Source organism: Clytia hemisphaerica, unplaced genomic scaffold, assembly GCF_902728285.1.
Source record: "Clytia hemisphaerica strain Z4C2 unplaced genomic scaffold, Clytia hemisphaerica genome assembly, whole genome shotgun sequence".
NCBI lineage: Eukaryota > Metazoa > Cnidaria > Hydrozoa > Leptothecata > Clytiidae > Clytia > Clytia hemisphaerica.
In genome coordinates, this window is record NW_027103334.1 from 1,490,904 (window position 1) to 1,507,671 (window position 16,768).

Below are 16,768 nucleotides of genomic sequence, written 5' to 3' on the forward strand. Positions count from 1 at the left end.
GAGGAAACACGCATACTTCAAAGAACCATGCCGCAAAACAAACGACATGTTATTCCTTCTCTTTTTACAAAACAGAGATATTTTAAATTTTATTATACCAAGTATTTTGGTGATTAAAGAGATTTGAAAAAAAAAAAAAGGTAACTTATGACAAAAGTTTTTTTTGATGACGTCACTCATCATGCGCAAAGTGAGCAAAAACCGAAAATTTCCTTTGTTCTTATAAATAGCTATTGTATTCTAAGAAAGGCTTTAGAAAAAGTTGCCTGAGTTTAAATTGCTTATTTTATCCTAAATATTCAATAAATTACGGTTTAAACGATATACTTCACATAAAAAATAAATTTGTATTGGAAAAGTGTCAATTTTTGTGACACCTTACTGTCAGAAATGTCATCATGCTCAAGGTGTGAAAATATTTAGGTGTCAAATTTTTTTTTGTTACCTAAATAAAAGTTAGGAATTTACAGAAAATTTCATGGCAAAAGCTCTAATATTTCAGGAGCTATTATTAATAATTTCGCCTCCGAACAGAAACAGCCCCCCCCCCCCTAGGCCGAATAGGGTTAAACACGACCAATTTTAGAGGAAGACACTTTGTTAATTTTGCAAATTTCGGGCAAATTCGTAAAAGTAATTTCCACAGAATATTCGGCAAATCCATAGTGTCCTTCAGGGTCTCTTCCCCCCATGCCTAGAATGAAAATTTTCCATTCCCCCCCCCTCATTTTTCCCCACCCTGCTTCCAAAAATTTCTCTGTACTTAGGTACTTCCCTAAGATATTCTTGATCACAACATCATCCCATAAAACCAGATGTTTTTCAATTTGGAATTGATTTTGGTAAGTTGCCCATGCCTAGAATGAAAATTTTCCATTCCCCCCCCCCTCATGTTCCCCCACCCTAGCTTCAAAAAAAATTCTTTCCCCTCTATACGTCCTTTTGAGTTCAAAACCCATTCCCCCCTGAATCCAGGGGGGAGGACCACTATGAAATCTAATTCGCTCTTGCGAAAAAAAAAAAAAAAAAACACTTTCCTGACTTATATCATGAGTCACAGTAACTAAAAATGTTAATAGTTTGTTAATTTTCGGGGTTTGAATCTCGAGATAATTCATTTTTTAAGATTGGTTAGTATGCTGAGAAACTGTTGGTTCATCAAAAAAAATCGATAATTTTCAACATTAAAACCAAGATATCTCGAGGTCTAGGCATCAATTCTACACCCTATTTGGAGCTTGATATCAAAATATATCCTTGATACGAGGAATGCTTTACGAAGTGACACAATTCACTACCTCGACCGCTGGTGTAAAAGATCTTACGAATTTTCTCGTTCGCAAAAGTTTTATCCTGCGAAATCTTCCCCTAAAGTAGCGTCCATAATCTTCAAATAACGTTAGATGAACGTTAAAACAACATTATGTTCATTTCAGGTGAACCCATTCCATTGAATTGTCAAAACTGTGCTGGCAATTACACTTTACCGTATGACACCGCAACATGCAACGCCGAACCGTCGTGCCCAGTAACGAACGTACTGCCCAGTGGATCATACACCAAGAATTGTTTGTTTCTCAACGCTAAATGTCAAGCTGATGGGCAAATAACTGCAACTTTATGCCCAAGTAAATCTATTTCAACTATACTTCTCAGAAAGGCCCTTAAAAGCACCAACATAATTCCGCTTGGGATTGACTTAAAAGGTCATAAAATATGCTGATGTCAGCAAAAAATTTAAATTTATTGATTTACACCATCGAGCTTTACACCTTTGGTAAAATTTTGAAGTCAAAAGCTTTCTTCTAGTAGAAGTTATTCAAATTCTTATATGACGTCTTAAAATTCGTGACAATTGGCTAGAAAATTAGGTTTTTTCAAATTTTTCTACTTCTGTGTTTCCTCCAGTGGAATCAACGGTTATATAACTATTGGTGACATTTGGTGCTTTTTTGCAGAATCTTTGACACGTTGGGTCTTTCGGGGTCTTTGTCAGAAATAATCACTTTAGTGAACACCTTTTTATTAGGGATACAAAAGACTAGATCTTCCAATTACACTTAGGCAAGACACTGACACACATTTTGTTATATTTTGTCAATCTTGCGTGAACCACTAGGTTTGTCGGGCGTGCACTCTCAGATCATCCATAGTTTAGTTAATTGTTACAACCCTTTACTCTAAAAGAATATGCGAATGCTATAATCTGACTGGGTTGCCTTTTGCTTGAAAACGAAAATGAAAACGACTGGGTTCTAATGTTAATGCATTGTTTAGATATATGATTGACTAATTGGAAATTAATTTTGATTGGATTGTTTTCCTCAAAAGCTCATTTATAATTCATCCCAAATTTGGACTAAGAAGATCAAAACGGTGTGCCAAACTTGTTGATTGTCTTACGGAGTCGTAACCTTAGGAGTGGCGTAAGTCCCAGAGAGGAATAATCAGGGCCTACTCGGAGAAGAATTTGATCACATTTCTGATAGTTTTTTGTAAATACTTACTTACATGCACTTTATTTTCAGTTCATGGTGGCTTTACCGAGTGGACATCTTGGGCAGGCTGTAATGCAACCTGTGGTCCCACAAATACTGGTCTAACGGAAACAAGATCAAGGACCTGTACTAATCCAGCTCCTGATTACTTCGGTAATACTTGTGTGGGAGACCTTAGTGATTCATCAGCTTGCAATACGGACCCTTGCCCAGGTACGAATATTTTTCATGTTCTTATGGTTTTGGTGATCTAAGCTTCTAGAGTCTGAGAAATTTTATAGCTCGGCCTTATTTTGAATATTTTCGGTTGGCTAGGATATTTTAGGATCAATACTTGCTTGATTAACACTATTGCTCTCTCTGTCTTGAAAACATTAGGATATTTTTTTATTCCTCGAAAACTATTTTCGAGGCCTAGGGAGCAGTAAAAAACGGAAAAATAAGTTCGAGTAAGGCACGGCTCAAACCGCAAGCAAATATTACAAAAAAAGGTTCAGTAATGTACGTAACTCTATAAGACACATCTACCACATTACATAAATATTTTTGTTCTTTTAAAGTTGATGGCGTTTGGACGAATTGGGCGAACTGGGCTACATGTTCTTTGCCTTGCGGAACAGGATCGCAAAGTCGAACAAGAACTTGTACTGACCCAGCTCCTGAGCATGGTGGAAACCCTTGCAGTGGCGATGGTACTGAATCACAGAATTGTAACACGTTCCCATGTCCAAGTATGTCCACAAAATTTGATCCCAATTACGGGAACATTTTTACTATCAATAAAACCAAAAAAGACTTTAACTTTTAGAATATGAAAAGTATAATATTTTCCTCAGTTGAAAAAGCAAATAATTCGAACTTGGACCTTCTGTTTTATTGTATTGTCACCTTTATCTATTTGTCAATATAATACAGTTGACTCTCGTTAATTCGAACTCGAAAAGAAAATCATAATTGTTCCAATAACAGAGAGACTTGAATTATAGAAAACATTTTAAGGTGATTGCTCTTTGACGGGTAATGGAAACAGCTTCGAGTTCTAGAAGTTCGAATAAATGAGAGTTTACTGTATCTGTTTATTTCAGTCCAGGGAGAAAAAACGGAAAAATGAGTTGAGGTAAGGCATGGCTCAAACCGCAAGCAAATATTACAAAAAAAGGTTCAGTAATGTACGTAACTCTATAAGACACGTCTACCACATTACATAAATATATTTTTTTTTTAAGTTGATGGCGCTTGGACGAATTGGGCGAACTGGGCTACATGTTCTTTCCCTTGTGGAACAGGATCACAAAGCCGAACAAGAACTTGTACAAACCCAACGCCTGAGCATGGTGGAAACCCTTGCAGTGGCGATGGCACTGAATCACAGAATTGTAACACGTTCCCATGTCCAAGTATGTCCACAAAATTTGATCCCAATTACGGGAACATTTTTACTATCAATAAAACCAAAGAAGACTTTAACTCATAGAATATGAAAAGTCAAATATTTTCCTCAGTTGAAAAAGCAAATAATTCGAATTTGGACCCTTTTGTTTTATTGTATAGTCACCTTAATCCCTTGCCCAGGTACAAATATTTTTCATGTTCTTATGGTTATGGTGTTCTAAGTTTATACCTTGACCTTTTAGCATGCTTTGAATATTTTGAATTTGCTTGGAGATCTCAGGAATGCTTCATCTTTATAAAAACATGAGGGTACTTTTTGTAAAACACGGGCGTGATTCTTTTGAAAAATGACTTCTACAGTCGTTTATATTCAGTATGAATATGCAGAATTTAGGTGTGGTACTCAAAACTTTAACAAATGATACAAACAAATGATTCACTGTTGTTTTCTGCATAATTGTAGTTGAGTCCCGACACGGGATTGTAATTCAATCCCGACGAAATTTTTAAGAATTTTCGTTAAGAAAGAACAAAAATGGCGGGACTGAACTGCAAGTATATATAATAGTATTTGGCGAGACTGAACTACAGGTATATATATAGTACTTGGCGGGACTAAACTGCAAGTATATATATATGGTGAAGATCAGAGATCTGACCTCAAGGAGTATTTGGCGGGGCTGAACTGCAAGTATCTATATAGTAATTGAACAATAATTTTCTTTTTATTAGTTTAATTCCTTTAAAAGAAGGATTGGCGGCTTGAACTTTGAAACCAGGGGAGAACGGGGCTAATTATAAATAATACGCACTAATTATAAGACTTTTAAGTATTTGTCGGGGCTGAAATTCAGTCCCGCCATTAAAATATCGGGACTGGAATGCAGTCCCGCCAACTATTTGGCGGGACTAAACTGCAAGTATATATATAGTAATTGGCGGACTGAACTGCAAGTATATACATAGTAATTGGCGGGACTGAACTGCAAGTATATATATAGTAACTGAGCAATAACTTTCCTTCTGTTAGTTTATTTAAAAAGTCCATACCAAAGATACACTATTATAATTTAAAGCTCATTACCAATTATTGTTCGTTCTTTAAAAGCCTTATAGAAAGGGGTTATTCTAAAGAACGGAAGATACACTATTGTATCTTATAGTCCATATCCAAGTATTGCCCGTGCTTTAAAAGCATTATAGAAAGGAGTTATTCTAAAGGACAGAAGATACACTATTATATCTTATATTCCATACCAAATTATTGCCCGTTCTTTAAAAGTATTATACAAAGAGGTTACTCTAAAGAACGGTAGATAGACTATTATATCTTATAGTCCATACCCAAGTATTGTTCATTCTTTAAAAGCATTATAGAAAGGAGTTATTGTAAAGAACGGAAGATACACTATTATATCTTATAGTCCATATCCAAGTATTGCCCGTTTTTTAAAAGCATTATACAAAGGGGTTATTCTAAAGAACGGAAAATACACTATTATATCTTATAGTCCATACCCAAGTATTGTCCGTTCTTTAAAAGCATTATACAAAGTGGTTATTCTAAAGAACGGAAGATACACTATTATATCTTATAGTCCATACCCAAGTATTGTTCGTTCTTTAAAAGCATTATAGAAAGGAGTTATTCTAAAGAACGGAAGATACACTATTATATCTTATAGTCCATATCCAAGTATTGCCCGTTTTTTAAAAGCATTATACAAATGGTTTATTCTAAAGAACGGAAGAAAAACTATTATATCTTATAGTCCATACCCAAATATTGTCCGTTCTTTAAAAGCATTATAGAAAGGAGTTATTCTAAAGGACATAAGATACCCTATCATATCTTATATTCCATACCAAATTATTGCCCGTTCTTTAAAAGTATTATACAAAGAGGTTACTCTAAAGAACGGAAGATACACTAACATATTTTATAGTCCATACCCAAAGTATTGCCCTTTCTTTAAAAACACTATACAAAGTGGTTATTCTAAAGTAATAGTAGCCATCAATTAAGTGAGTTTTCATTTTATTTCTTTACAATTTTTTCACAAATAAGATCATCAATTTATTAGATCTGAAAAAATCATTCCCCCCGGGGAACTCAAGTGCAATTATGCCTTGTTTTCTATCGTCAGATAAGTAACTCTATTTGACATGCCTCCTTTTCATATCTTCAATCAGCAATTACGACTTCCTATTATTTCCCTAAAGAAGGTTGTCGGAAAATATAGTGATGATCATGGCATCTATTTCTTTTTGTCATAGTTCATGGTGGCTGGACAGAATGGACGAACTGGGCTACATGTTCTTTGACCTGCGGAACAGGATCACAAAATCGAACAAGAACTTGTACAAACCCAACGCCTGAGCATGGTGGAAACCCTTGCAGTGGTGATGGCACTGAATCACAGGACTGTAACACTAATCCTTGCCCAGGTACGGTACATACTTTTTTGAGGCGTACCAAAAATATTATATACTTCTTTCAGTGCGAATTAAGTGACAGACATTATGAAAATAGTTTTTTATAGGAAATAACACTTCAACTTTTTGCAAATCTAACTTTTAAGAAGGATAGATTGTGTAAACAAGCCATCAAAAATTCAATTTGACAACATTTAGTTCTGATGATTCAAAAGACTCTGCTATGCTATATCTATGTTATTTTACCAAATTTGCACAACTTTTTTATAATCGTTTCCTTTCGGTTTTTCTTCTTCAGTCCACGGAGAATGGGGACAATGGAGCAATTGGACAGAATGTGATAAACCGTGCGGTGTTGGATTCCAAAACAGGTCACGTGTCTGCGATGACCCTGCACCCGCCCATGGTGGAGATGATTGTGTGGGAACACTCACAAGTCAAAGACAAATCTGCAATACCAACTACTGTCCAGGTACAAAATTCGAAAAGCCTAGGGATGGTAACTTTGCCTTGCCAACCGACAGGGTTTCCGCTAAGCTACGAAAAATAGAGCAACGTGGGACTCGTTTTTTGAAACTCTTCCACATCTTTCCCGATTCCGCGAAAAAGGTACTCTACTAGGGACTGATTTTTCTATTCTGGTGTCTTTTCGACCCTACCAGGAACTCATCTCGCTCATTGAGGTAAAAAAAGATACTGTGACGAGAGGCATTTCCCGGGCAAAACGCATGAAAACTTATGAATTAGTAAAAGATGCTTTTGCATTGTAAATTAACAGAGCTACTACTTAGATTACTGTAATATCGTACTACTATTTCGTATATCATGGTCTTATCTACATGGGAGGTATCACTTCATACATCGAAAGAAGCATGGAGTCTAGATCACTAGACTGGCTGTGTCATAATTAATTTTTAAACCAAAAAAAGAAAGATATTAATAAAAAATAAAAAAATGATGATGTCAGCAAAACTTGTTTTTTTTTACCAACTCCGGTTTGGCTGATGGTATAAACATAAAATTCGGACCAAAGTTGCATATCACTAAAAGGATCATTTTGAATAAAATATTTTTCAAATCTTGCTGGCGTCCACAGATCTGTAAAGCCCGAAGGGCTAGATTTGCGGCCTTTATCGAAAAGTGAAGCCAAGGTTTGGAAGGATTTCCTACCAAAGTCACGTGACTAAAATATGCAATTTCACCGGTTTGAGAGATGTGAAATAGTGTTTTCCGTCTACTTTTTTTTTATCTCTCGCTCCAAAAACAATTAAAATGCTAGATCCTATCCGCGGGCACGAAATTTAAAAAGTCAAATTTTTGCTTCACTTTTTTTTGCTGGAGAAAGCTCTTGCCTATCTAGCCCTTCGGGCTTTACAGATATCTGTGCTGGTGTCATCAGAAATCAGCAAAATACGAAATTAAGTGCTGACGTCAGCAAAAGTTCAAAGTATCTATTTTTTCATAATGATCCGTTCAATGGAATATTCTTTTAATAAAGGAAGCAATTTCTATCAAAAGGCATTCTCCTATTTTGAATAGTGGCCTTAAAGTCTCTAGAGATTTGTATCTATTTTCTTAGTTTTACAGCATTTTAATTAGTCATTTAATTGTTTTAGATTTTGAAATCGTTTTTAATAGGTAGTCTATACTGAGAAATGGAAAAAGTCATTTTTTTATTTTTTTTGTAATAACTTTTGAAATATTTAAGATATCTCAATGAAACTTACTACAATGGTAGTACAACTATTAACAATGCAAAATATGAAAAAAAATTCTAAAATTAGCACAGACGGGGGTGATACCAACCAGGAGGTTACGTACTATAACTTTCTCAATACAGGTTTTTAAAGACTTCTAAAACGTTTTAGCAAAAGATTTTTGGTATGGTGGTTGGTATTCATCAAAGGCAGAGGATGTGTGAAAAAAAACCTAAATTTTATTCCAGGGGGTCTGAAACCTAAAAAACGTAATTTTTGAAGATTTAAAACCAATAGCAGATTTTTTTGAATTTTTTCTTCACTCATCCTCTGCCAAATGGTACAAGAAACAACCCCTGAAAATTTCATGGAGCTAGCACTTGTCAGTCCCGAGAAAAACCCGCATAGGCGTTAGCAAACCCCCGGAATCGCATTTTGAGAAAATCAAAGAAAAGACAAAAATGGGTATTATTTTAAGCTGGAAAGCTCTTTTCAAAAAATTTCTTCACTGAATACCCGCATCCAATCAGTCAGGTTTCAAAAGTTAAAGTAAAACATTTCACAAAAATTGATAAAATATCCAAAAATCAACAAAAACATGTTGCGCTAAAGTCATGTATACATAGCAAAGTTTGCGGTAATCTTGCGATAACATCAACTTTGGGTGAAAACAGCCACATAAGTGTGTCAAAATGTTCATTGAAAGTCCAGCATGACTCTCTTTAGGCATAAAAACTTTTTGTGTGCATATTTCTATTCACATAGACTTGATGACAATGAGCTGGCTTGACCGAAGGAAGGCTGTTATGAGTGGCGGGTGTCAGATGAGAATGTGCGTCTCCAGAAGTTAGGTCCAGTTCATTATAATGCACAGTTACATCATGTTGTGCTCGGAAATATCTCAGTTAAATTTAAATCCACTACAAAACATTATGTGAGCCACCAAAAGCACACTGCCTATGCTCAAAACAAAATGGCGGCAACTTAAATGTTTTTCGTAGAAAAGAGCTTTCTTTTTTGGTGTATCACATTGCTATGTTCCGGCCGAGATTGAAGAAATAAGTCCTTAGCAACGGGATTTTTTCCGTTGCTAGGGCAATTTTTCAAGCACCCAGCAGGACAAAAATTCTCACTGCGGCCTGAAAAATAAAGATATCTCTCTGAATTTTCCAGGAGATGTTCAGAAAGACCTCAAAACACCCAAAAACCAAAATTTGACAATTTTTTCGATGATTTTCCATTTCTCAGTAGACTACCAACTTAAGCTCAACTTTGTTTTACAGAAATCATTTGCCTTAATGATGTATATGATACTATACGAAATATAGCTGTTTTTAAATCAAAATTTTCATCTTTTGCTTAGAATATCTTGGCTTGATCAATTTTCTCGGACTTGCTTTTATCCTTTATTGATCCGTTCAATGTTGTACAACTTTTAGTTTTTTGTTATTGAAAAAACTAATCATGGTCTACACTCCAATACGTATGCTTTTTTCAAAGTATGAAAAGTGATATGATTAGACAAGTGGAAACGGTGATAAAACTACGGTAAATTTGGACGTGTCTTAATTTGCTTGAGTCAGAATTGAATTTTCTTTCTCACATTTGTTTATAGTGTTACTACTTTTGTTACACTACCCTTCCTATTGTCGGTGATAAAAATGGTAAGATATCTACCAAAAGGTAAATTGGGACACGCTTTAAATTGCCAGAGGATCTTCTATTGTGGGATAAATTGTTCTACCGAGTCCTGCTTTGGTCCAATCATTTTCAACCGAACATTTCTCGGCCAAAAGTATGTGTGTATGACCTTGATTAAAAATTTCAAAAGTTTTAGTTTCTTTCACGTTAAATCTGGTGAAAATTGCAAAGTTTCCGTTTGAAAATGTTAACCCATATGTGGCATTTTTTATTTTCTTTCCAGAAATGTGCGATGAATTTTTCAAGATGTGTGACTGTATTAACGTGCCAGTGATTTATGATATGAGCATCCTCACAACAAACTCTTCATTTTATGGAATCAACGATACTGCGGTCAATTCTTCTCTTGATGCAATTTCCACCTGGGATGCAGAAGCTGTCAAACTTGCATGTAAAAGTAAGTTAATTGTCCTTTTCAACATAGTAAGATGGTTAAGACCACGTTCACACGCGACGAACACACCTTATGTTGCACTCCGAAACAAAATGAAGCCATTTTATTGGACAAAACAAGTTCTACGTCGCTTCTAACCAATAGAATGGCTTCGTTTCGTTTCGGAGCGAAACGGGACCATTACGTGCGACCATGGTCTTTAACATTGAAAACGACTCTTCTCTCAAAATGCATGAAAAATCCAACTTTAGCCTTCTGACATCCTCTTCTGGTGTACTCCTGTACATTGAGTTTAAAGCCCGAAGGGCTAGAGTAGAGTCTCTAACCTTTCTCAGGAAAGATAAAGTGAAGCCTTAAAAAATGCGCGTATTTTTTAGGACAGATTGAATCTAGCAATTCCTTTGTTTAAGATTGATATTTTTTTCGAAATTTAGCGGTAAATTTTACTTTCAGGCGAGCCAGCCGAGCCCCTCAAGGCCGCACAACTTTGGTAGGATTTGTTGGCTTCAAATCCTACCAAAGAGATTGACTTCTAGCCTTCGGCTACTATTTCATTGCTCCTGTATTTGTAGAGGCCTGGGATTCAGTATCTTGTGTTTTCAAAGTATCGTTACCAAATTACTGAAGTCTAGACATAATTAAGTTTTTTTTATAAGAACAAGTTAATAAGAACACTTTAAGACTTTACGGACAATAAACACCCAATTTCTTAGAAATGAAATAAAGAACATTTTAAGAACATTTTTAGGCATAAAACTCAAAATATTCAGAACATATATGAAGCTTTAAGAATTTTGGATGTTTTCATAAATGCGTGGATAAAAAACAAAGGAATGAAAAAATAGCTATTGATCGTCTCTGTTTTTTTCTAATAAACATTTCTAGATGCTGAATGCAGTGAGCCAAGTCTTCAAAATGCTATAACACAAATTGAAGCTGACATAATTAATCTACAATCATTTCTTGACGATGTCACCAGCTCAATAGAATTCACACGAAAAATCATCAGTTGTAAAGCCAATGTTTGGGGCAGAAGGGGCGATCTGTTCGACCATTATGAATCTCTATTCAAAAGGAAAGTCATTATTAGACAAGTATTCCAGGATTTGGAAATAAAGAAAACTATTTTGGAGAAAGAAAAGTTGCGATGTGCCGATAGAAGTAAGTACAAAGTCATGATTATTTTGACGTAATGTTTTATACGGAAGCACCCACAATAGCCTGGGAGTTTGCCACTAGTAGTTTTATTGTTTAAGTTCAATATTAGTGGCAAGCACTTGGCCTTTTTTGGTTGCTTTTGTATAAAACATTTCGTCATGAATATGATGAATAGGTTTGCATAATCTATTTCACGATACAACTCTACCGTAGGGGGGGGGCTCCCTCAGGGGCTGGCGTGACACGTGAATGAGCCTTTTTTCTGACGTGAGTACGTGAATTGGACTTTTTTAGCACATGAATTCGTGAATCGAGATTTTTAGCGTGACGTGAAAAGCAAATCATTGTCTAAAACACAAGGAAACTCTAAAAATATATCTAAGACCTCGATACCTAAATCTGTAAAGTTTTCTTGTTCGCTCCGCTCGCATAGTCTTGGATTAACTTATTGTCATATTAAGTTATTATCATGGTAAAGTCATTCAAAATAATCAAAACTTTATATCATTAAAATTCTCAAAGATATCTAAACAAATATTTTCGTAATTTCTTTGAGGGCGTATTTTTTATTTTGATTGACAATTTTTGTGATGCAAATACTGCATCCAACGAAAGCGTCTTTAGCCAAAACAAAAGAGTCTAGAGAAAATTTTCTCCGTCAGCGTTTAATAATGGTCGTTTCTCCGTAGTCACTTATATTGTTACTACAACCATGGAGGTATAAAGAAACAGGAGAAGTATGCTATTATAACCATGCTCGCCCTACGATTAAAAAAATTACGAGGTATGCATGCTCATAATCTCATATATCGTGCATTTTTAATGAGCTCTTTTGTTGATAGGTGAAATCTTATTGGCTAACTTAAGTGTTGGAAATAAGATGAGACGAGATTCATTGTTTCTGACATAGGTGTAAGAAAATATTTGGATTAAAATAAGGCCTGTAAACTTTGCAATCCTTCATCAAATGACAAGATTTTTCGATCAACATTTTCTTCAAGGTGAACTCTATTGCTTAATTCTTTCCTCCAAAATTCTCCAGCGACTTTTTGTCTACAAATTGGGTCTGAAATTGTGTGTGCTTATACAGAACTTTTTATTTTCTGGCTGGAGAAAATATCTTTTCAAAACAAAATTTAATGGATGACAAAATTGAACGCAAACTTATTTCGTGGAGCTAAATTTTATTTTATTCTCGTATATTAGAAGGCTAGAAATAGTCGATGCTGATAGTAAGAATGTTCAGAGCAAACTTGAGTTCTACTAAAAAGTCGTACTTCATCGGGCGAGCCTAGAATTTCTTTTGATTTATTACATAAAAGAAATCAAAAGACTTTAACAACCAATTACCGACAAATTCATCTCCTGTCTTTCTTTATATACCTCTATGCTACAACACAATACACAAAATGATACCGCGTTAACTTAAAGACTTAGAAGATTTTTGCTTCTTTAATGATTTGTAAAGTAGATAGTTCAGAGTAGTTCTAAAACATCTTGTATGCATGCAGCATCGAACAATTGAAAAATAATTCTCATAGATAATGATACACATGATGGGTTTTCAAGAAATCTAGGCATTTTAAATTTTTTTGCGAAATTCTTGGAACGCCGCACCGGGTACGGCAGGTACGTCGCTCGCCATGCCATTCGATAAAAAATTGCTTTATTAAAGCTCAAATAGCTGTAAAAGATGCCTTAAAAGGTCGACGCTATCGAGAATTAGGTCACAAAACTGCATAAAACTTCATATTGGCGAAAATGCTTGGCATAAGAATATGAATAACTGCTTAAAGAAACCATAAAATGTCATATATTTAACCCAATAAGGTCACAATCGTTTCAACTAAAGATATAAAAGCAAAATTGGTGCATGAACGTGAAAATGGTTTTTTTCGTACGTGAGTACGTGAATTGGCAAAATTTTGTGCGTGAATACTGAATACGTGAATTGAGGGTCGATTGGGGGGCCTCGTAGGGGCTTGGTGAGAATTTCTTAGCAAGTGGAAATGAAATGAACGAAACAAGATTGGTTTGTTTAAGTTTTGTTGTATACAGCTCAAAATTAAAGTGGCATGCAAAGGTCATAGTGGAGGTTCGGTGCTTCGGTGCATATTTTTAAATAGGGATGAAAAAACGCTTTGCACTCGCAGTTACGCTAAATATTTTAATTTTTGCTATTTTTCACTACTATTTTACTGCGTTTTGAAAAAAAAATCCCCATTTTGTTTCATTTTTTATTTTTATTTTTTTGATATTCTAACAGGTTGGCTGCGTGAAGTTCTGGAAGATGGAACAAGGAATTTTCTTGGATAACGGTTAAAACCTGGTGTTTCGAAAAGTCTGAATCCACTGCTATTTTCAATTAATAGATAATGCGAGACTGAGAAATTTGATTAACTGTTTTACGAACCCAACTGACCCTGAAATTCCCGAAATCGAAATAAAATTTATTTTGGTAGTACATTTTTATTTAGATTTTAAAGATTTTGCTTGAGAATTTTAAGTTCAATTTTTCATTCCATCCATGAATTCGACTTTTGCGTGTCTTTTTGTTTTCTCTTTCACATTTTTGTAAAGAAGTAGTATTTTTTTCTGCCCTCTCAGGATAATTTATAGATGAAATATGAAATTCTACTTTCATTTTTATTTTTTTACCAGGCTACCCAAAAAGATGGTTGTTTTTGGGTAGCTTGGCCCTTAATTAAATTCGGTTGTTCTTATTTTTTGGCACGTTTAAAGCCTTAATTGTTCCTATCATGTTCTTATCTTATAGGGTGAAATTGAGCTATTCCAGCCTGCGCATAGTTTTAAATTATTCTTAATGTTTTTGAGCCTCAGTGTTTTTAAAAAATTTCTTCTTATAAAATAAGATGAGTGTATGTACGTTAAGATTCAAATAAAATTCTGACATGCAGATCAGTCAAAAAAAAGATGATTAATGATTATTTTGGTAGATCATTATAGCAATCTCGTCGCCAAGCCTAATATATATTCTTTTTGATTAATGACAAAATTATCCTTGAACGTGACCAAATAATTTATCACTTGCATCAAGCGATATTCTGAAAAGATTAAGTCATGTTTGAAAAGCATTACATCCATGAAAGGAAAAAACGTCTTGGTTGTCAAAAAACATGCTGGGAGTAGCTAAATGTACTTCTAAATGAAAAAATCTGGCATCCAAATTTACCGAAAATTGTCTGTAGCTCCTAACACATTGAAATTATAAAGATGGGAGGAAGGGAGCTTTTATACCTAATATATATCTAAAATCCAGTTGTTTTTATATCTTAAGAAGTTGAATGAAAGATATAGGTCATATAGCATCTTTTGGCCAACAAAACTTTTTGAGGCCTTTAAATTTGCATTAATAGAACTTTTCATATTATATACAGTATACATCATTATAGTATAAATTTTATTTCATATATCATAATATATTTATATAACTTAACCTCATAGATAAAACCTGTGGAATTTTTTTTCAAATTGCTGTTGAAAACATAAAAGAATAATAACGATTCTAAGTTTCATATCTCGGATCGAGTAAAGTTTTAATTGAAAAATTAGCAGCGTAATCCCTACCAAATTATTACAGAATTATTTACAAAACAAAGTTCGGATTAGGTATGCTACACAGGCCACTAAGCGAAAAAAGCGAGAACGACTGTTCTGCTTGGAACCCGAAGTAAGTTCTGTTGAATAGTACTGTGAATATCACAGTGTTTGAATACAGTTATTACATATTAAGCTGTGAAGACAAACGCCGATTTTAGTCAATGCGCACTCAGCGAGAAAATAATAAACTATTACACACTTGACAGTCAGAGAAAAGATTTATTTTGAAATAAACTCATTTTACTGACTTATAAGTCTCAAAAGAGTTTTAATTAAGTAGAGATTGGATGTTTTAGGGTCTGCAAAGCCTTTAAATGTTCTTAACCTTAAGTGAGTGTTCTTTTTCAAGTGCACAAAAAGTGACAATTTTTGCTACCTCGAATTTGTTTGATCTCAAAATAAGCTTTTAAAGAGGAGTTACGCATTGTTAAAGTTAGGAGCATGTAAGGATGAAGATGTTCAAGGGGTGTGTTATTCATAGAATTTCAAATTGAATAAAATTTTATTGAAGCGCTCTATGTTTATGAAATTTAGTTAGTAAAAAAATATCAGATCCTTCATAGCCTCGAAAAAAACCACATTGATAGGAGCATGTGAGAATGAATAATTCCATGTTCTATGTCAAAATCATGGTATCGCATAAACGAATATATTCGGTATAGACGCATTGTGATGGGTGTGAAAATATTCATTTCATATTCTACTCAGGGAGCTCAACCGAAAAATTTAACTCGTGTTTTCTGTGTTTGTCTGTTCCATCGATAAAAGCTAAATATTTTCATGGGAACAAGTCCTAGAGTCGTTTCTTATACGCACCTTCTACATAAGAATCGGTTGAATGCCGTAGAATTGCATGTTTATTTTTAACAACTAATGTTATGATAAGCGACCGTAGTACAGTGGTAGAGCATCCGGCTACGGTTCGCAAGGTTGTGAGTTCGACCCCCAGCCGGGTCATACCAAAGATTTCCAAAATGGTACTTGATGCCTCTCTGCTTAATGCTCAGCAATTAAGAGAAGGATCAAGGGTAAGTGGAGAAATTCAGGGAGAAAGAGTGGCGCCCTCCCCTACCTTCGGGTAGATAGCTATCGAAAGAGAAGCCTTCGGGTCGCCTCCGACTGCGGTCGCAGACTTACTTACTTACTTATGATAATCAAATTGCCCGATCTGTGTCGGTTGTATACACTATGCTTTGGTTAAAATTCCAACACATAAAACAGTGAATGACGCACAAAATCTACTAATTCAATATTCAAAGGACCAAAAGTTTTGTTCGAATAAGACAAAGATTCGAATTAAAGAGACAATAGCGAGGTTAAGCACGGGTTTATTTTGACCGTAAAGTGCGATACCGTAGGCCTGTACATAACTTTCCAAAGCAAACCATGCAAGTGAAATCTTATGTACAGGCCTACGGCATCGCACTTTACGGTCAAAATAAACCCGTGCTTAACCTCGCTAATACTTTCAAGCTAAAGGGGCGAACAACTGATTTACAAAAGGTTCGAATTAAGGCGAGTTGACTGTTTTTATTTTTCTTACAAGAATCCTACTTTATAAGAATCAGATCTTTACTTCTTGGTTGATTATTCGCTTAATTTTAACATCTTAACACGAGGATGCGTGCTCTCCATCGTCGATTATTTAAATGGTAATATGATTCAGAGTTTTTCACATATTTTCTTCATACAAAATTTTGCTGTTTTTGTCGATTCAACAATATTTTTTCATAAATTATATGACTTTTCTTTTAAAAAGTATCAGGTTCTATGAGTATATGTGGATTCTATCACTAGAAAGACATTTTAAGGGTTTTCTTTAAATTTTCACATTCAGTTTTTTCAGACCTTGAAATCCTGATTCAGGAGTT

General features: G+C 34.7%; 1 protein-coding gene across 1 annotated transcript; it reads left to right on the plus strand.

Annotated features, from left to right (window-relative positions):
* Positions 1 to 3,309: 3,309 nt before the first annotated feature.
* On the plus strand, positions 3,310 to 13,599 carry LOC136816183 (semaphorin-5A-like). Its single transcript, XM_067072569.1, has 6 exons — positions 3,310 to 3,316; positions 3,725 to 3,895; positions 6,625 to 6,798; positions 9,948 to 10,121; positions 11,004 to 11,140; positions 13,543 to 13,599. The coding sequence occupies exons 1-6, from the start codon at positions 3,310 to 3,312 to the stop codon at positions 13,597 to 13,599; spliced, it is 720 nt and encodes a 239-aa protein (XP_066928670.1).
* The last annotated feature ends 3,169 nt before the right edge of the window (positions 13,600 to 16,768 follow it).

Excerpts from the sequence above, each read along its gene's own strand:
- LOC136816183 (XM_067072569.1), top strand. Across the intron at positions 6,799-9,947 it reads CAATACCAACTACTGTCCAG|AAATGTGCGATGAATTTTTC; the intron begins GTACAAAATTCG and ends TTTTCTTTCCAG. Across the intron at positions 10,122-11,003 it reads TGTCAAACTTGCATGTAAAA|ATGCTGAATGCAGTGAGCCA; the intron begins GTAAGTTAATTG and ends AAACATTTCTAG.